Below are 22,236 nucleotides of genomic sequence, written 5' to 3'. Positions count from 1 at the left end.
TTACTTTGAGTTCTGTAGTTAAATAGAACAATTTTGGTAATGGTTATAATTGTGTCGTCTGTCTGATTGTCCGTCTGCATCTTAGCTCGTAATCCTTATTTTCATGGTGACAAAGGTGTGTCAATTTGACCTTCACTCCTTTTCTGTTTCACTCTGGAGCAAAGTTTGTCTCTCTTGTCCTATGAAACCCTCACAACGCTCATATTAAAAAAATCCTTGGCCGAATGGCTCAGGCACCTGCCGCGGTAGCAGACGACGCTGGTTCGATTCCAGCCTGGGGCACTGGAGGCCTTGGTCACTTTATCTTCATAAATGACATTTATTTCAGTTTTATTTCATAATGTTGACATCGTGTTGCTCGACGTATCGGCACCCACAGGATTCAGTAGACAAAAGCACGCCAGAATATAAACTTTAGTACTTAAGTTTACTAAATACCGGGAACGCCATCTTGGTTGAGAGTAAATGCGCAGGGAAGCTGAAAACTCATTAAAAGGTGATTAAATTATCGTTAAATCTTCTTTAATTATACTCTTATCTAAATTGACACTAAGTTTCAAATAAGGGCGAGTGTATCTACAAGAGCTGGAGGCCGATTGTGAAATTTAAAGTTTTTTTATGGTTTTGATACGAACTTGACAATCACCCGCTGATTGGTTCCTGCACGTGCCCGTCATGTCATCTCATTAGGCATTTCGCTCGCACTTATCGGTGCGCACATTCGAATGTCAACTGCAGCAGCGTTACTTTTGCGGCATTACTGCTGCGGTGTGGATGCCCCCGCTATATATTTATGTTACTTTTCTTGATAAAATGAGTGATGGATTGCACGTCATTATCGCGGCAGTAATGCGGCGGCGAACGTCACTCATTTTATCTAGCAAATTGACAGATAGAGCGCCCGCATCAAAGCCGCAGTGGTAATGATGCAACAGTAAGGCAATTGCAATAAAATTGCCATCCGAACGTCACCTTTAAGTGCAATGCGATCCATGTCATGGTCGTGTCAAAACAAGATCAAAAATCCAACATATTGTTTAATGAGAATCGGCCTCGCGAGCGAGTTAGTCGGGGAGTGCACAAGAAAAATATCGCCAAGAAACGCGCAGTGTTCTTGCACTGTTGCGCTACCTCGCTCAATTCTAGTGGACGCTCAGACTTAGGCTTAGAACGCACTGCGGTTTTTTCAAAAGCGGTTCCGCGGCCGCAAAAAATGTAACGTCCGGCATGCTTTATAAGCGCACGCACTTAAAAGACTGAAACCGCAAGAAATTAGACTGAAACCCCAAGAAGAAACCCGCAGTGCGTTTTAAGCCCTTAATTTCTTGCCGTGCGCTTATAAAGCATGCCGTACGTTACATTTTTTGCGGTTGCGGAACCGCTTTTAAAAAAACCGCAGTGCGCTCTAAGCCTAAGAATGACACGCTTGAAAGGTTAATTTTCTGCGATAAGTGTTCGGTGATCACGTGATTGGTTTCTATAGAAAACAAGGTGTCGGACGCCTCGGCCCAAACCCGGACCGTTTTAGCTTGATTCATCCTTTATTCTTAATTCTTTCAATGACGAATGACCCGAAACCCGTAAACGATCCATATAAATGAAAAAATTGAAAAACTTGATTAAAATTAAATAAGTGAAAATATAAAATCAAGCATTGGGTTTGCTCAGCGACGATAATCTTTAGGTAAATGACAACAAGGTTCAAAACGCTATAAATATAAACGTAAAAGAATATACCTACTAAGAGTCTAAGAAATAACACTCAGTCCCAAAGAAATTTAAAAAAGACAATAGTAGTTGATACTTACGTTCGAATGTGGTTACTTACTTATAGTATTTTGAACAAACGAGCAATTGTAAAAAGTATAACATTAATTTGACGATCTAAAATTTGAAACTGGTAATCAGCCCTAAAGTCAGCCACCCCTACTAAATAGCGTTAAAAAGAAATTAAGATTAGAGCGGGGGTCGCCAAAGTTAGGACAACTTACCTTATTTCATACAATCATAATCATTTATTTAACTCCAGACAATAATGGTCCACAATAACACAAATTAAACATTACAATCAAAATTAAATTAAAATAGGTTATTTATAAATTAAATTAAAATTACATAAATTAAAAAAATACATTTACAATACACATAGAAATAAACAACAGCACTTTACAAAGTTCGTATTTGCTCCTTTTGGAAATATCAGGAATTGATAAGGTTGATTTAGATATAAGAATAAGAATAAGAATAAGAAATATTTATTTAGATTTCTAGTACGGATTACAAAATGGACGTGTTTCAATCACAGGATTGGCAGCGTGTATTTACCATTAATCCAACGTCCATCCAGCTCAAAACATGATGAATCCTATTACTGGACAAATATAAATCAGCCTTAATGCCATCAAAAACAGTAATTTGTATTAGATAGCCCAGTTAAGATACTTAAGATACGGTTTCGCTTAGGAGGATGCCATGTCTGTAATTTTCTGTACAAAACAGTCTGCCAATATTTCTGTGCTGCCAATTTTTGCGGGGGAGGGTCAGATAAACGTCAGTCCATACATTGTGTCGGCCATTGGCCGACTATTTTCGACAGAGGGAAACGCCTGTTAATAGCTACTCCGTTTGCTTAGATCCTCCTAGGGTTACGCATTCTTATCGTATTTTGCTTTTTTACTGTGTTTTGGATGGCAGAGTGTGAACAATTTAGTGCTTGACGAGTGCACTGGCGTGTACTGAAGACGGTCGAGTGCACTGGCTGACTTAGTGGCTAGTTAAGCTACGTGTATCTTATAAAAGAGAGCGAGGGAGTGGCTGAACTATTTTTTATCTCAATGAAAGTATTTTATTCTTTTTTCAAGCCTAGAATCACATATCTGAGCAAAGTGAAAAAGATTGCATCGTACGAGCAAATCAAAAGACTGGCTCAGGAAAGAAAGGATTGGCAATTACTCCACCGACAAGAGCAAAGCTCTTCATTTATGATAATGATGACAATGAGATAGGTAATCAGCCCCTCCCCCACCCCCGCAGAAAAGCAAAGCGGTGCATACCTAACTCACCGTCGTGCATCGGGTCGATAGTGTGTATCATGAGCTGCAGCAGCCCGTGGCGGAACTTCGCTGCCGGCTGTTTGCTCGGGCCCGCGGCCGCGGTGTTGGTGCCCACTGACGTCTCGCTCGATGTCGTCGCGTTGCCGTGCTGTGGGAGAGAGATGGAGTTACTTTTGTCAGTTAAGTTTAAACTGTTGGAGTATTAGATATTAGACTTCAATGGATATTCAATTTTTCGTGAAAAACGAGGTAGCGCCACTTATAATCACTACGGCTTCTCCACGAACCTATCAGGTAGGTACTGGCAGGGCCTGATTTACCCACAGGCTAATAAGGCCAAAGCCTCGGGCGCAAGGACCAAGGGGGCACGCAAGCGGGCGCGGCGGCGGCTCTGAGTTGAGACAAGCGGGGGGCGGATACACACAGTCAGCCTAGGGCGGTCAGAACTCTAAGTCAGGCCGAGTACTGGTGATTTTTACCAATTTCGTCAAAATTTGACATTAGCAAACCACACATGATGCTATCAACACATGATAGAATAAACACATGAGAGAATCATGTGTTGATTTAATGTACATAGACGCGATAGATGACTATTTATTAAGCATGTTGATTAAGGGTCCAAATATGTTTCGTTTCATATAAAATAAAATATGGAGCCTTTCGTTCGTCTAAGTACCTACACAAATACGTACTTATATCGTAAAAGTCAGTATGGCCTCACCCTCAGTGGTGAGCGACCAGAGAGGCGAGTTCGGCGAGGTATGCAACTTCGGGCGTTTAAGTGTAAGGCCTGAGTGGATGCTCGAAGCGGAGCGTTCGGCGGGACGTGCAGCGTGGCGTCGGGCTCACAAGTGATGTGAGCAGCGTGCACTAAGGCCGCTCCTATACGTTTGCATTTGTTTAACATGCACGCCGCACGCCCCGCCCCGCTGCACGCCCAACTCGAGCGTCCACTCAGGCCTTACACTTGTCCAAGGGATTTGAGTAACGTCTAGTGGGACCGCTCGAATATTATGTTAGCATTCGCCGCCGCAAAGTCGCGTTCAGTTTTATAATAGGGCCGTGTCGTACAGCTGCGTTCGTTCGTGGCCCTCAAATGGTCTCGCCGGAAGATCAGCGCTGACTTTTGGGTTAGCATTATGCTGAGGCGGGACCATTTCGTGGTAAACTATTTATTTATTTTTATGTTTATATTTCTTTGTTGTTTTTATACTTTAGTATGTTGTCGTTTACCACGAATAAATGCGATGATGATTTCTGATTTCATTTGTTTAAAATGTTCGCAATGTTGCTGGTTGCCACTGAAGTTAAATTGAAATACTTAAAATGACAGTTCGGTGGTAATATAAAAGAAAATTTATAAGAAATGTCGTTTATTTCGCAGTATAAATTTATTTACCATCCTACCGGCCGCGCCAGTCACCTGTTTCATAACATACACTTTCGTAGGCGTCTGCGTGTCAAGTTCATTAAATAGCACGCCTCATTACCCCTTACACGTGTCCAACCTTGTTCAACGTAAATTCTAACATCAACTTTACTAAACAATAGTAGACTTTATGTATCCGTAATAAGGTTTGCGAATTGTCAATTAACAGTGGTACTAAGCGACATTTTCTAAATTACCATTGGTGAGCCTTCTGTCTTTGATATAAGGTTCAAAAACAATCAATCAACCTTGTGAACGACAGTACGAAATTTATGCATAAACGGTCAAAGGTATCCATTGCATGTTGTGGCCGTTCTGAATCGTAATTAGCGTTAATTAACGATAAATATGTGCTCATTAGTAGTGTTACGGTCTGTTTATTAAATTACTTTCACTTATGTACGCTTAACTATTATTGATAAAATTAATTCATGGGCATGTTTTTGCAGAGCAACTTCTTTTATTCTTCTTTTCAAACTGAAATCATAATTATTTTCTTTGTATCTCTGAAAACTTACTTTGATACCTATCTAGGATACCTTTCTGCCTACCTTATCTTACTATCCAGTAGTTTTGTCCAAACCTCCAGATTATTTAATTTATGTTTTATCTAATTCTTACAAATACTTTCAATTTGGGGTCCCAGCGCGCACAAGTTGTTTGCAGAAATCGCGAAGCGTCTGGTTGACGTGACTGGTGACTGAAGAGCTGGCGGCTTCCTCGCACAACGTATCAGCATTGCGATACAGCGAGGAAATGCCGCCAGCATCCTTGTTACAATTTATTTATTTATTTATTTTATTATTTTATTAAAGACAACAAATGGTCCAATGAGTGTGTGTTACAATGCCTCAAGGGCCTATTTTAGATTTAAGCTAGTTATTAATTTAGTTTACGTAGTACCACTGTATCTTGTATGTAAATAAATGGTTTTTTTTTTTAATTCTTACAAATACATAAGTTAAAATGACAGATTTAGACAAACTATTAATAGGTTATTGAGGCTTGTAGCGCGTGTACGAATAATGCGATTAGTTTAAAGCCATATTATTAATTCCAAATTACCCCATGTTACATTAAATAACCCAGTTTTAATAAAGTAAATATTTACTTCTCTTTTGTCACATGTAGCAAAAGCAACTGCCCCATTAGCATAACTTGCATTATGAATGAGAGCTAACGAACTGCGACAATGTAACGATCACGTGCGAATCGCGCGAATGGCGCGAACGCGCGAAATGTGCCGCGAAATCTGCACTCAGTGCGATTGGCCACCGAGACGTCTAATGACTATTCCCTTATCCATAAAACTTAGTATATCATCTTGACAACCGTGTACGGTATACGGTACCTACTGGTACGTGTACTAACTCGGGCACAAATACTAAAGTGATATTTGTTATTAAAGTTTATTAATGTTATGAATGTAAAATTCATTAATTTGATTTAAAAATGCTTTATCTTCTGATAGGTTCAATATCTTGTGTAATATCTATCTTAAGGTTAACATTACCTAACTCTAATAATAAACATTACCTTAATGTTCGTGCCCTGACTTAGCATACGTACTTACTTAAAACAGAGCTTGAGCAATATCAAGAATCTGGAAAAATTTGAACTACTAGTATTATTTATTTATTTATTTATTTATTTAAACTTTATTGCACGATATAAAATTGTACAAAAGGCGGACTTAATGTCTTAAGGCATTCTCTACCAGTCAACCATTGGGTCAAACAGAATCGTGTAGTTAGTGCAGGATGCAGGATTGTAGAAAGCGAGAGGAAATATGAAACACAAATCAAATTATTCTAAACAATATATATTTTGAAATAAAACTATGAAAACGGATTATATCGCGTATATTGAATTTATAATACATCCCGACGTTTCGTTGTCACCCGTTGACCACGAACGCTGTAAAGAGTTCGAAACGTCGGGATGTATAATAAAATTCAATATACGCGATATAATCCGTTTTCATAGTTTTATTTCATGAGTAACTATCGCGGTAACCGAAGACAATAATATATATTTTGTTTATACACTTACACATATAAGATTAATAACAATATATATTATAACATACGCAACAAAAATTATAGTTGAACAAATGCCAAGAGGGTGTACACCAATCATGTCCGTGACATAAGACCGCTTTCGATCATAATCTGTATAGTTTACGACCCGCTATTTCGCGGCCTTCGCTTTTGGTCTTATATTTTATTCTCTCATATTGGACGATATCGCTCGAAACAATTTAGATTTATCAATATATAGGACCATTATGTTATAATGTCTACCAACCTACGATATAGCCACTTATGTAGGTTTCTCTGTAACAGCGTCGAATTTCGACACTTTCTTTGTATAGTATCAAATCTTAGAATGTCAAAGTCTAGTAAACCTAATTCAGAAATCCGCCATTTTTAAAACCAATGCTAAAGTTCGCTTAGCCCTTAACTTTTTGGGTATGTCTACAGGAAAGACGTGAACACAGTTTTGTATTTCACCCTTTTTAGGGTTCCGTACCCAAAGGGTAAAAACGGGACCCTGTTACTAAGACTCCGCTGTCCGTCTGTCCGTCTGTCTGTCACCAGGCTGTATCTCATGAACCGTGATAGCTAGACAGTTGAAATTTTCACAGATGATGTATTTCTGTTGCCGCTATAACAACAAATACTAAAAAGTACGGAACCCTCGGTGCGCGAGTCCGACTCGCACTTGGCCGGTTTTTTATATCAATCGATTCTCTTGAAATTTTGGGAGCAAGTTCGATTTTTTTTATTCAATCATTGGAATTTTTCAATATGGCGGAGCCCTGTATAATACCGTGTAAAAAATTCGATACGAAATAAATCGTACTTAGGTTATGGTTTTTCAAACGTAGCTATATATTAGTTTATTCTGTAGATGTACAGTTATCTCTGCAGCTTACTCTACATACTATTACAGTACCTACATATGATTCAATTACCATTGTTATCACACCATTTACCTCTATAAATAAATAACCATCGCGGTAATATATTTGGCTGTAACATTTTCTCGCCCAAACGTAAACGGGTATAAATTACTGACACATTTATCAAGGGCTGTAAATTTTATTGCAACCGACTGCCGATTGGGCCATTGTGTGGCACAGATGTACTGGACTTACGATAATTTTAGGCATTAAAACATAAGTTTAGCAATTCTTTTTGACTGACTTCAATATTTAACCCTTTGAACGCCAAGAACTCCTAAAGGTGTAGTCACTATAATAGTCGTGCCCACAGCGCCAAGGACCAACTATGGCGGTTATGGCGGACGCTGTCAAAGTAACATTGACACTTTCAATAGAATTTACATTCGCTCGCTTGCGCCCGTTATCTCGGCGTGACAGTGACGTTTTTGTTTATGACATAAAGCGTTCAAAAGTTTAAAATAAGAAGGTTCTCAATGTGAACGTTAATATAAATAGAATACGAAACCATCGACACGAAGAGAAGTAGAAGAATTCTGAACAAAATTCCGTACTGAATAAAAAGATCTGTTTTGTGTTTGGGCTTGTTATTGTTATGAAGTGACAATTAACTATAATGTGTAATAACAAGACAGGCTTATTGAAACTAATTATATTGTAAAAAAGTGATCAATGCTCGATACTTTTATGCTTAGGTAGCAAAGGGGACCTGAGTTTCATAAAAATGTAGTCAAACGAGTAATGAGTCCTGATACAAATAAATTTTAGTACAATAAAATTCTCAGTGCGTAAAGTTAGACCAAGAAAAGTGCAAAAATGTTTGATAGCATACGCAGTGCAAGTGTTATTTGATACATCATAATTTCATAGAAGTTTGACGTTAAAAATAACACTTGCGCTACGTGTGCTATCAAAATCGTAGCAGACTTATCTTGGTCTAACTCTAGTACTGTACTCAACTCATAACATAACGGAAAAACGCTGCTACGGGCTACGTCGTATCTCACGTAGAGGTACTCGTAGGTAGGAATGCGCCGCGAGCGCACACATATGTTCGCTTTACATTGCGCACGTAATAAGCGGACTTGTGCAAAGCTCGCAAAAAGCGCGCAATCTACTTTAAACCAAAGTGTGCATTTGTTAAATTTGAAGTGTGGTCTTTGAATTCGTTTGAAGACTGAAAAGCAGGGATGTTGCGAATATTCGCATCCGCATCCGCAACCGCGGAACTTCCGCATTATTTTCATCATCAGCATCCGCATGAAATCGATGCGGAGCTTAATGCGGATGCGGATGTGGAACAGGTAGGTACAGGAACGTCTTAGCGGCGGCGTAGCGTAAGTGCTAGTGCTAGGTAATTTCGTCATTAGCCAATAGGAATCTTGTTTCGTTTTTGTGATTCGTCGATCGAGCACTTTAGCCTATGACGGACAGCGACAAGAAGTGAATAATTTGTTTTATTTGGACTTTAGTATACTAATGCGATTGTGGAGTACCTACTCGTATATACTTGTTCAAATACTAAGTTTCGTTTTTTTTTTAAATAAATATTACTAAAGTGTCATATTTGACGTTTTTTATGTGAAAACTGTAATAGATGTCATATATTAAAGAAAAAGTGACGAAGCCCTCCAGTGGTGAAGGCCGGATTCGAACCGGCGTCTTTAGCTATCGCGGCTAACGCCATGAACCCCTAGGCCACCCCGCCACGGCGGTGCCCGTCCGAATTTCTCGACTATATGTCATCTTAGCAAGACTAGGCGTCTTTGAGGTTTTTTATGTGCCTAATCTCGACATCCGCATCCGCATCCGCATCCGCATCTGCGGATGTGAGCCTTTAAAAATCCGCATCCGCATCCGCGGATGTCAAAAAATCGGCATCCACAACATCCCTGGTGAAAAGCTAGAATATCCAATATTCCTAATCGGTGACTTCGCTTACCCCTCACTGAATAGCCAAACTGTAGCCGGCTATAGCATCAACAATGGAGGGTTTCCAGGTCAAACGCCACATTGTCGGACTAACGACTGCTTCATATTGTTGGACAGCTATTTGTGAAGTGGATGCAAATGGGCAGTTTGGCTGAGGCCCAATTTGACTCGAGACAGTGGGAAGACGACGTGACTAAATACTATATCGCTAAGGAAGATTTTTTATTAAGGTTCATTTTAATTGGTATTTTATGCATATTAACTGGTTTTAGTAATTATACTGTTGATTTTAATATATAAGTAATCTAAGTGAATATCTGAGTATTAGTGACATTTAAATTTAAGCATGTAACATGTATGTACTTATAAATCATCGGGTGACAACCATAGCATAGTGTACCGTATAAATACATGAATAAGGTTGATTTTTGTTTAATTATTTTTTGGTAATTAGTGAGTTTTGGTCGACACTTGTACGTATTTTGCCCAACCGGTTGTATAGTCAGAATGTTACAATAAATATTTTGTATCTCTCCTAAAGGACAGAGTTTAAAAAAACTACATCTTCATTCTCGAAGTCTGACAAAAAACGTGAATCAACAACTTAACTCCAACTCTGAATAGTTTGGCTATTCAGAGTTGGATTCAATTGGGCCCAGGGGCGTAGCTAGAGGATATGGCGCCCGGGGCAGTCACCAAATTTGCGCCCCCTGACGACTGACAAAAGTTTCCCTGCTGCTGCCTTTTGCCCATTTTGGCGCCCCCCCTTGGATGGCGCCCAGGGCACTTGCCCCCTTTGCCTCCCCTAGTTACGCCACTGATTGGGCCTCAGCCAAACTGTAGCTGACTAACGTGAAATCGTCAATGGAGTCTCCAGAGTCAAACGCAACATTGTCGGACTAACGAGTACAGTTGTGTGGGAAGGGAAGCGGTTGCAAATAGGTTGCTGGGGCTCAATTTGACTTGAGGAATTTTGCCCTGGACCATATTTTCAGTGCATAGACTCAGATTAAAAGGCAAATTACAAATGGGTGAAACAGATTTTCCAAGATGGTCCCCAAACGTCAGATGGTTTCATGGAAACAGGACCTTTTATTATAAAACCAAATTCTAGGACTGTTCTGGAAATTTCGAGCTTTCTCCTAGTTCGATTGTGCTTTAGCCTCTTGAGGTTCACTGTCCTAATACTAGTACTAATGACCTACAATGAATTTTAAACCATTATTAAATGTTGTTTTTGTTCATTTAAAACAAATGAATTATATTCTGGGGGCCTAATAGCCACGATAACTATTTGTCTCTCTGTCACTCTTAGTTAGATAGAGTTATATAGACAAGATAAGTCTGCAATTTTAACTATAAAACTCCCGTGAGACTCAAACATATTAGATTATTTTAAACCGGGTCACTCACGTATTATTAAGTCGAATAGCTCGACATGTTTCGGTCCAATTTACGAGGACCGCCGATTTGAGTACACGCCGCGCCCTCGACCAGTGAAGACGTGTCGTGTCTCCGTGAAGACGGTCCTCGTAAATTGGACCGAAACATGTCAAGCTATTCGACTTAATAATACGTGAGTGACCCGGTTTAAAATAATCTAATAAGATAAGTCTGCTGCGATTTTGATAGCCCAGACTGTAGCATTTTCTGCAAACGATTAGGACATGGCGGGAGGACTTGGACGCATTTTATCCGGATATTCCGGATTGGCGGGAACTCATAGTAATATCTAAAGTATGAACTATTTTTAAATTATTTCTTAGAATAACATTTCTATAGGTACTTAGTCTATAAACCCCTATGGAGTCTACATCTACCAGTAGCTCGCCCGCTTGTTTTTCTAATCTAATTCTCCAAAAACCATGTATATCAGTCCATGCTCTAATTTAGAAAACCATACACAATTCAGAAGATGACATAGCGATTACAAACGGGAGTAGGTAGGAAAAGATCTTATAGATAGATGACATAGCGGTTACAAACGGGAGTAGGTAGGAAAAGATCTTATAGATAGATGACATAGCGGTTACAAACGGGAGTAGGTAGGAAAAGATCTTATAGATACATGACATAGCGGTTACAAACGGGAGTAGGTAGGAAAAGATCTTATAGATACATGACAGCGGTTACAAACGGGAGCAGGTAGAAAAAGATCTTATAGATACATGACATAGCGGTTACAAACGGGAGTAGGTAGGAAAAGATCTTATATATACATGACATAGCGATTACAAACGGGAGTAGGCAGGAAAAGATGTTATAGATACATGACATAGCGGTTACAAACGGGAGTAGGTAGGAAAAGGAGCGCAAACATGTTAAAGTGACATTCGGATATGGCCGGGGCACACGAGGCCAATTTTTCAAGCAAGGATAGCAAGCTAGACAGCTTGCCCTGGCTTACTGTCCTCGCTTGGAACATGCCAGTGCTGTTTACATGATGCCAGTAAATTAAGCCATTGCCGTGACGGTAACAACACGCTCGTGAAGTCAAATGAACTAGCACTAGCGCTCACCAACAATGGGCACGCGCACGCACAAAAGGAACAAAGGCTTTTGTTTAACAGATCCAGATCCAGAGAAGGTCTTTGGCGAAAAAATCATTTGAGAAGTTGCAGACTATATATTTAAACACTACAATTTAGCGTTAAATGCCTAGCGAAAATGAGCTAACTACAGCGATTACTTGCCCGGATGCTCAATGCTCAGTCTGACTCTCTTAGTTATGTATGAGAGGGAACTAAAATTTTGCCTATGGTCATTAAATGGATTATATATGAATTTAGGTGTTTCTAGTAGTTTATTAAATAGAAACATTCGTTAAAATCTAAATTCGATTAAACTAGTAGTAGTAGATTAAACGTATTGCTAAGCATAATTTATTTTTCTACTCGTCGACTGTAATGGTTGAATTAGGATTTCGTATACCAAACTGTAACTGGGTACTTTTCATGTATGGGCTCCCAAATCAACTATAATATTCATTTCGAAACGGTTTAGTCAACTATAATGAAATTGACCAATCACGTGGCGCCGCGGTCCAGTGGAAAAGTTTTATAGTAGGAAAAGTATTATTTTAGATGACTTTGTAGAAAAAAGTATTGTATACAATAGTGATATAATCAAGCTTTTTAATCTCGTACCTTCATTAGGCCACTCAACAAGCTTCGTGGCCTGTTGACACGGTACTCGACTGAAAAGCTGTGTATCACGATTGTATAAAATACTATTAATTCCTTTATAGTGTCTACAATGGTTTCTTAAAACTAACCGTTTCATTTTTCAAACCGGTTTCGTTCATTCACCCGGGAACGAAAAGGATTGCGTTTGCAGTTACTGTGACAAATACGTTCTCATTTCGTTCTTGAGGAATGAAATTAGCCGGTCAAATTGAAAATATCGAAGATATATAAGTTAGTCACAAACATTTGAGCAAAGAGGGTGACCGTAAAGTTTACGGTTTAGTATCGTTTTCTTTGGAATTGGAAACGCGTTTTATAGCGCGGTTATTCTCGCCATTCCGTAAGAAATAACTTGGCTTACTATAAAACTGGAACAAAATGGTCGTGAGAAACGTTTCGCTTTTAGTAATAAAAAAATTTCAATGTAATTTTTTTTTTATCAAACGTGATCTCTTCTTTAAAAGATAATAAGAGAAAGTTACTGGAAATATAAGATTTCTTACATGCAAAGAAAGCAATTACAATATATTACGAATTTTCATAGCGCTTGCGCGAATTTAACAAACGTATCGCCTTAAAGGTCGTAACACACCATCGCACCGCACCGCGACCTTGGAGCAGTTCTAGGAATAGGTAGTACTGGCGTGGGCTTCCACACTATCGCACCGAACCGTCAAAACGGTGCGATCCTACATTACAGACTGCCGCACACGTGCGCCAGTGTTGTCAAGTGTTCCATATTTCCATGTTTTTCATTTTTTTTCATTTACGCCAGTACTACCTATTCCTAGAACTGCTCCAAGGTCGCGGTGCGGTGCGATGGTGTGTTACGGCCTTAACACAAGTCGACACGTCCGTAACTTTCAATTATCTTAGACCCGCGAAATCCGGCAAAAACTCAGCGGCGACCATAAATACGAGTATACTCAAACAGCGTCGAACAAGGAGATTGGGAGATTCAGTGTTATCATTATCAATGCGGATTTTTCAATGCTGCTAGACCAGTGTTTAAAAATTGCTAAAATCTGACCAGTGTTGCCAGATGGTCAATTGGTCATAAAGACGTGACTTTTGACTCTCGTCTGTGACATACATGTGCGTTGTGCGTGACTCATGATTTGGCCGTAATTGGCCGTTTTCCTTTTTTATTTTATAATTCAAGGACAAAAATGTGACTTTTGCATTAAAAATGTTTCATTAAGAAACGTGGGTAAACTCAAGAGCCCTGGCAACACTGATGGAGACTTTGTGGTTGCTTAAATGGAAATAAAAATAACATGGGAACCATGATACAATCATATTACAGAAATTTAAATAAGTTTAGTATAAGGATAACTTATAAGCAAATTCGCTGGCATTAATATTGTCGCAAATATGTAGAGCACGAATTTGCTAATGTAAAAAAACGACGTATAGAAGTTGCCAATAACCATAGACATAGTATATACAAGTAGTCATAGACACGCCACTGAGCGACCGGGGGTAAGAGAACGAATATTCATATAAAATTTGGGCAGCATAGGATTTTTTCTCTTTCACTCTTATAAATTTCGGTATTTCGCCATCGCCTCCTACTTATGATGCCACCCGGTCGGTGATAAGGACAAAGCATGGCACTATTTTCTCTTTCCTCTTATAGGAATCGCAATAAGACTATCTTTCTCTATCAAAGAGTGTCGGGCCCTTGCCAATAACAATGCTGAGTGACTTGTTAGATTGCGTCAAAAGCCACTAAAAATAGCACTGTAACTTCTAAGTTGGCAACACTGAAGCTCAATAGGAGCAATAAAATTGAGAGAGATAAGGCCCTGGGTTATAACTGCGAAAATCGAAGTTCGCAAATTGCGGGCATTTTTCTCTGTCACTCTAATTACGCTTTTATTAGAGTAAAATAACCCCACTGTTCCGGTTACAAGCTCACACATTGGCTAGAGTTGTCGATTTCCGGAAATAACGCGGGTTTGACATTTCTTGGGTTAGGGATAACCAGAAGCCCGGTTCGGATTTAACAACTTGTTACGGTATTGATCTTATTTTGATACGACCTTTAGAGCGTTTTCACATTGTCCAATCCGATATCGGATGTCGGAAGTAAAATGTAAGATATAGTAAGTAAGTAAGTAAATATTCTTTATTGCACCAAGATTATTCGTAATTCGTAATCGTTTATTGCAGACAAATAGTCCATATTATGTACCTACACACTATTTACAAGTAGAATTAAAAATAATACTAATTATACATTTTACATACATGTAAAACTACAAAGAAACATTTAAAGAAAAAATAGAACCAGGTAACAACAGGCGGTCTTATCGCTAAAAAGCGATCTCTTCCAGACAACCTTTGGGTAGCAGGAAATGTAGAACTCATACAAAAGTCAACAGGTAGTGCAAAGAGCTAAATATGGAGACTATTAAACACAAACACACATACTACAATTACTACTTATACATATAAGTATTAAAACAAAACCTAACACACAAATAAATATACAATACAATATATATATATATATTTAAACAAGCATATACAATACTGTTATGAGCCGGAGCCCCATCTTGCTGAAAAATAAGGTTTTGTCGTTCTGCAACCGGAAGGTTATTATTTATCTCATTTCTTAAAATCTCAAGTATTTCTAAGTACCTTTCCGTATTCAAATGCCCTTCGTAAAAATGTACTAAGAGGACCCGGTTATTTACAATCCCACACCAACAGTTGAACGAAAAACGCACTTGATTATTAGTCTCGCGGATACGTAAGGGATTCTCTCTGGACCAAATGCGATTATTGTGTCGGTTGTACATACCATTGTTGCTGAAGTTTGTCTCATCTGACCAGATAATATTATTTAGAAAATACTGATCCTCTCGGATGAGCCTCTCGATTTCATTGCAGAAAATACGTCGTCTTTCATCATCACCCGGCAGTAATTTTTGCACTAGTCGCCCTTCAATGTAACTTTTGAATTTGTATTTTTTCAGTACACGGTGTATTTTGCTTTTCGAAATTCCGATTACTTCTTCACCTTCCCTCACTGAACTTTTAGGATTTGCCTCAAAGTAAATCAAAATGTCGAGTTCATCGTCAGTGTTTATTATTTGGTGCCGCGGTTGTGGTACGCGATGATCGAAACGTCCCAAATTTAGCAGATTATCCACCAACCGTTTCATAATAAATCGAGATGGTGTATTTCTATCAGGATATCATTCGCGGTGCCATTGTAAGGCTAATGTTTTGTTTTTGTGATTCAAAAAGTATGCTTCCATTAAGTCAAAATTATTTTGAAACGCCATGGTTATGTGAAAAATTCACAATACAATGCAAAAATTCCACAATGAAAATCACAGAAACGAAAGAATAAAAGTTTGAAAATGGAACATATTTGAATTATTTCTTTATAATCAGCCAGCCGCATTGCGATGAACAAAATAATTTACGCGTCTTTCGGCTCAGGATACGGCTCGATTTGTTGCATACAACCAGGTACCTGCTAATTACGTATCTCTTTATCATTTTATCATGCACTTAAATTATAATAGGGAAATGATGCATATTTCTCAAGTGGGTACATTGATTAGTAATAGGTACTTATGATCATGTCAGTTGTATGTCCTTACGGCAATGTTAGCTTTTCATTAATCTGAACGAAATTCCACATCAAATGTTAAAATTCATGGTCTTCCTTTTATTTCTGACACTATGTTATTTAGCAAAAAATAATCCTTCTGATGAACCCTTTCGATCGGTATGATAAAGCTCCTGTAGATTTTTTTCTCGTGTAGCGGGTTCGATTCCCGGTTCAAACGTATAATTATTCAAAAATCTATGAACGCAGTTAAAATTGTTTTTAAAACTAAAATAATGTCTTCTTTCAGTAAAATGTTCTATCTACAATATTTAAGGTACTTTCCCTCCATGTGGCATGGGCGTGGGACGCCCTGTATACAATATATAAAATGGCAACTTAAGGCAGAGATAGAAAGTATAGTTTTAGCTGATTTTTGAATATGGGGAGAGATTTAGCTAATCTTAATTCTACTGGTAAAGCATTCCACAGCCGAACAGCCCGGAAGGTAAAAGAGCTATTATAAAATTTAGAAGTAGATGAGGGAGGAGCAAGAATATGAGTCTGAGAACATCTGATAGAAGAGAGATACTTGAAACGCTCTTTGAGATAAGGTGGTGTAGCGGGGTTAAAGAGAATGCCATAGAGAAGGGCGAGAACATGAGAGTCACGGCGAAGACGAATAGGAAGCCACTTGAGCTGAGAACGGAACTGTGACACATGGTCAAATTTGCGCAGACCAAATATAAACCTTATACCGAGATTCTGGAGGCGCTCGAGCTTACTCAGCTGGTCCTCCGTAAGGTCCAGATAGCAAATGTCGGCATAATCTAATATGGGCAATAAGAGGGATTGAGCTAGCGCAATCTTAGTGGCGTAAGGCAAGAAATTACGGAGTCTGCGGAGTGATGCAGTTGCAGCAAACATTTTCCTGCTAACCTCATTTACCTGAGGTACCCAAGAGAGACTCTGGTCCATCATGACACCGAGATTCTTTACCTGGAGAGAGTAGGGAATCTGAATACCGTCAAACACAATGGCAGGTAGAGAACCTAAATCCGGGCAGTGAGCTTTGAGCTACCTATGACTATAACCTGAGTTTTAGTAGGGTTAACCTTGAGACCGTAACGTTTACTCCAATTTAAAATACTCTCCAAGTCAGTGTTCATGGCGCAGATAGTCTGTGATAGATCGGTAACAGAGCCCTGAGAGTAGATTTGAAGGTCGTCAGCGTAAAGGTGGTAGGAGGACAAAATATTGGAAGTGATAGAGTTTATGAAGATAGAAAAAAGAAGAGGAGACAACACGCCGCCCTGTGGGACACCAGCAAGCGTGTTGCACCACGAAGATCGATAGGAATCCGCCTTTATACGCTGCCGACGCCCTACTAAGTAACTGTGAAACCAGTCAACTACCGCAGGAGATACATTAAGTGAACGCAATATACCTAACAAGATGTCGAAGTCGACCGTGTTGAAAGCATTACTGAAATCCAGAAGCGATAATACCGTGATCTTACGATTATCCATACCGGCCCAGATATCGTCAGTAATTTTTACAAGAGCAGTAGTTGTGCTGTGGCCTGTACGGAATCCGGATTGGTATGGGTTCATGAGCGCGTGTCTGTTCAAAAAAGAAGTAAGTTGCTGATGTACTAGGCGCTCTAGAACTTTAGAGAGGAAAGGAAGAATGGAAATAGGACGGTAGTCTGAGAAGGCGGAAGGACTGGACTTTTTAGGCAAAGGAATGACGTCGGCATCTTTCCAAAGCGACGGGAAAACATTAGAAGAAATGGAGCTATTGAGGATACAGGTGATAATAGGAGCTATGAGGTCAATGAGGGGAGGATCATGTTTCGGCTCAGATTATCGACTCCAACGGCATTAGACGAGATGGCTATTACGTTCTTCTTAACGTCACTGTCAGTAAATTGAGCAAGAGAGAAAGGGGGATAGTCAGGAGTTGGGATATTTGAAAGAAAGTTAAGGGTGTCCAACTTAACTGACCCAGAAAAAGTGGCAGAAGAAGAAAAATGCAGGTTAAGCTGGTCGAGGTCAACGCTATCACTGATTGAGTTTTGAGGTTGCTTCCCAACTCCAAGTGACTTTAAGAACTTCCAAACTTTGGCGGGGTTCCCATTTTCTACGGAATTGTGAATGTGTCGCCTCTGAGCATCTCGGCATATTGTACTGCAACGGTTCCGTAAAGCATGGTACTTAGCCTTATTTTTGTCTGTAGGGTATCCCTTGAATCTAGATTTAGCCAAATTCTTTTTTGCTATTAGTAACCTAATGTCCTCAGTAAGCCAGGGAGCAGGAAGGTGCTTAATTTTTACCGGGCGTATAGGGGCGTAGATATATATGTTTCTCTGTATTTATTTATGCACATAATAAATCATTATTACTAAAAAACGATAAATAACGCAAAAAAGGAAGACTTAATGCCAATGGCACTCTCCTGCAACCGTTTTTATCATAGGTGCCTTCCGACATCCGATATCGGAAAGGCGCTTCCGAGAAATTCAGCTATGTCGGAGCCCCCCGTCAGCTGTCGGACCGATAATATTTGTTTGTGTGCGTATGTGTAAGCAAAATTCTTGTTGTAGTGTGCGTGACCGCTAAAGACGGCGCCCTGGCGCGCACCCGCAGCCTGACTACGCGGATGTAGGATTCTACATCCGACGGATCGGACAATATGAACACGCTCTTAAGATCGCTCATGCTGATTGGTGAATACGAAATTAAGTGTAAATAAATCGTGCGTGAGATACGCGCCAATCACCAAGTCAATCGTCGAGGTCCTGTCAAAACCTGTTCAAAATTATAACAAATTGTAAAACCAGAGTCGGCCTCCTGGTACGGAAAGGGTACTACTTGCAATTAGTTTGACCACATATTGGCAACCAATGCGGATATTGTTTTGAGAATATTGTCTACTAAATTATTTCTAAAATAATGTGCTATTGGTTTTTATTTACAACTAGCGACTGTTTCACACTAAAACCTTCCTCAAGAATTACTCTATTGATAAGTGAAAACCGCACCAAAATCCGTTGCGTAGTTTTAAAGATCTAAGCATACATATGGACAGACAGACAACGGAAAGCTACTATGCGAGCGATGTGTGTTTTTGTATCATTAGACCATTACATATCTTCAACAAAAGAATATACATATTAAATGAAATGAAAATGAAAATGAAAAATGATTTATTGGTTACACAACAGGTTTTAACTAGAATAAAAACAAGAACCTTCTTTTAAGTAAAGAGATACTTGTGCCAGAAGGCTCCGCTCTTCCATTAATTACAAGGTTTACCAAAATTATCTTAAATTAAATTATCTTAAATCTTAATTTTAGATTACAAGCATTAGCTTGTATTGTATATTAATAGATAATAACAAAGTTCGACTGTAAATTCAACATATAAACCTACTCAACAAAAAGAATTGTTAATTTGACAATTTTTCCACACTACACTCTATACTTAAACAAACTCCAGAACCGATTTATCCTTCTAAACGTTTACAGCAGTTATAAACAAGAACGATAAAACAAACATACAGAAACAAGCATGGCCACTTAATCATAAAAAAGTGCTAACCCTACAACCACTAGGGTTGACACTCAGTAAAACTTGGACACTCCGCGTCACTCCTTGAAAAACGACCGTAGTCTCTTCACTACTGCAAAGAGGCAGTTCGAGCACCGCCGCCGGAGCAAATTGGATTGTACTACACTGTGAATAACGTTCAATTTGCATCGAGGCATTTCCTTAGGAAAATAAGCAGGGATTTGGCTTGGGAATTGGGTCAGGGGGGCGATTCTCGGACCGTTGACATTGCGATGTCGATGGAAATGCGAATTGTTTTATGCGGACTGTTTGAGTAAGTGAAAATTTTAACGGATGGCTTTTTACAACAAATTTAGACATGCGTTATCACTATCAGTACATATGTACCTACATACAGTACCTACAAATCATGGTTTTGAACTTTTAATATTAAAAAAACCGGCCAAGTGCGAGTCGGACTCGCGCACGTAGGGTGCCGTACCATTACGCAAAAAACGACAAAAAAGTCACGTTTGTTGTATGGGAGCCCCACCTAAATATTTATTTTATTTTGTTATTAGTATTTATTGTTATAGCGGCAACTTCAACTGTCAAATTCAACTGTCTAGCTATCACGGTTCATGAGATACAGCCTGATGATAGACAGACGGACAGACGGTCAGTGGAGTCTAAGTCCCGTCCGTCCGTAGGGTCCCGTTTTTACCCTTTGGTACGGAACCCTAAAAAAGTATTTCAAAACTAACAATTATAATTACTTTTATTAAAAGTATACCTTTAAAATTGATGCCAGTCTTTATTAACTCTATACTTGAGTAATTTTGAGTCCACATAGACACCGAAGTGCAACGGTTTAAGAATAACCCCCTATTTTCAAAAGCGCAAGCTACTAGGTCAAGTTAATTGAAGATGATGGCATTCTATTTACTGCCGAGTATGCAGTGAGTATGCAGGCTAACTTGGCCACTGTCTAAAAAGCCCAGTTTACAGTTAAGATTTTTTTTTATGTGATAGCAAACCAGCAGACGAGCCGCCTGATGGGAAGCAGTCATTGTCGCCCATGGACAAAAGCAACAACACAGGAGCCACTTAAGCATTACCGACCCTTGAGAACCCTTAATACAGAAGCTAGAGCTCCACCAGGTACGTCAGCCAAACATCTATTCGCAGACATAAAGATACTCACATTACCCTCACAATTTATATTCAACATAGCTAAACACGTACACACACAAACACACTTTTGTTACCAACAAACCCACACGCACTCGTTTAGGAAGCAAGGAACGACTACTATCAGCACTCCACAGACTAAGCAAGTCTTCAAAGACCATGCATGTCTTAGGTCCTAAGATTTATAACCAGGCATCTTAAACAGCGAGCGAAATCCATTGAAATGACGTACTTTGACTTGACTTGACTAAAGGGGCCCTGGGGACTGACTATCAGTCCGCCGGGCGATATCGGCCTGTCAGTTAGAACAACTGAACAACAGTTTGACAGTTCCGAACAACTGACAGGCCGATATCGTCCGGCGGACTGATAGTCAGTGGGCCCCTTTAGTCAAGTCAAGTCAAAGTACGTCATTTCAATGAATTTCGCTCGCAGTTTACGATGCCTGTTTATAACGCGCTGCCTAATGACATCAAAATATTAGACAGTACGAATATGTTTACTTACAAACTTAAAAAATGGCTAATTGATAGAACTTTTTATACTGTAATGCAATTATTCGACATACCCGACCTATGTACTAACTACTAACATGACATGATATTTTAATTTTGACATAATTATTTATAATATATTCTTAATTTAATGAACATAATTATTTATTGTAACTTTAATTCTAGACATAATTTGTTTTCATTCTCAATCATGTGATGATAATATTTAATTTTCTGATGTTTGACATGTAATATTTTAAGAATATTATGAATAAATGAGTATGAACCCGCTTCTTGAAGAATCCCATGTTCCTAAGAAATAAGTACTGTCTTCGGTTACCGCGATAGTAGAAATTAGAAATATAACTGTTGAGAAGAGATGGGTCGCGGGTAATTACCCAATTTACCCACCCTGTAAATACCCGGTAAACACCTATCTTACCCGGTATTTACCCGTATCGACCCAAATGGATGGGGTTGATACATTTCCCTTTGCACGTGTCCATTTGCGTTAAAGCCGTTAAAGTGGAGATATTTTCCGAGTTACTGGATGCATTTAATGTGTGTCGTTTAAAATGAAACGGTTAGTCAAACCTGCAGTTGTGATTAATAAATTTTTCATATAATATTGATAAATTATTAAAAGAATCCCATTAAAAGTTTTTTTTATATGAGTAAATTATCATACATATACCTACATTGATATCGGTGGGGGATGTGGATAGTGGAAGGGGGGGTAAAATGATTTTTTTTCATATTTCTAGTAATCTGTCATTAATATCGAAAAGTGTTGTATGTACAAACTAAAGTAGAATATAGAAAAAAAGTAGAATGTAGAATATAATACATTTTTGGCATAAAATT

General features: G+C 38.9%; 1 protein-coding gene across 4 annotated transcripts in view; it reads right to left on the bottom strand.

Annotated features, from left to right (window-relative positions):
* LOC134749562 (sodium/potassium/calcium exchanger Nckx30C) overlaps window positions 1-22,236 on the bottom strand; it is a 90,356-nt gene that overhangs the window by 36,318 nt on the left and 31,802 nt on the right. For 3 of the 4 annotated variants that reach the window (XM_063684552.1, XM_063684554.1, XM_063684555.1), the window contains one exon: window positions 3,054-3,201. In XM_063684552.1, the coding sequence (XP_063540622.1) occupies window positions 3,054-3,201 (148 nt within the window). The remainder of the gene's footprint in view (window positions 1-3,053; window positions 3,202-22,236) is intronic. The other variant, XM_063684553.1, reaches the window with a different exon arrangement.

The sequence above is a fragment of the Cydia strobilella genome, chromosome 18 (assembly GCF_947568885.1).
Source record: "Cydia strobilella chromosome 18, ilCydStro3.1, whole genome shotgun sequence".
Lineage (NCBI taxonomy): Eukaryota > Metazoa > Arthropoda > Insecta > Lepidoptera > Tortricidae > Cydia > Cydia strobilella.
The sequence above is the reverse complement of the archived record's forward strand: the minus strand, read 5'-3'. Positions and strand labels throughout refer to the sequence as shown.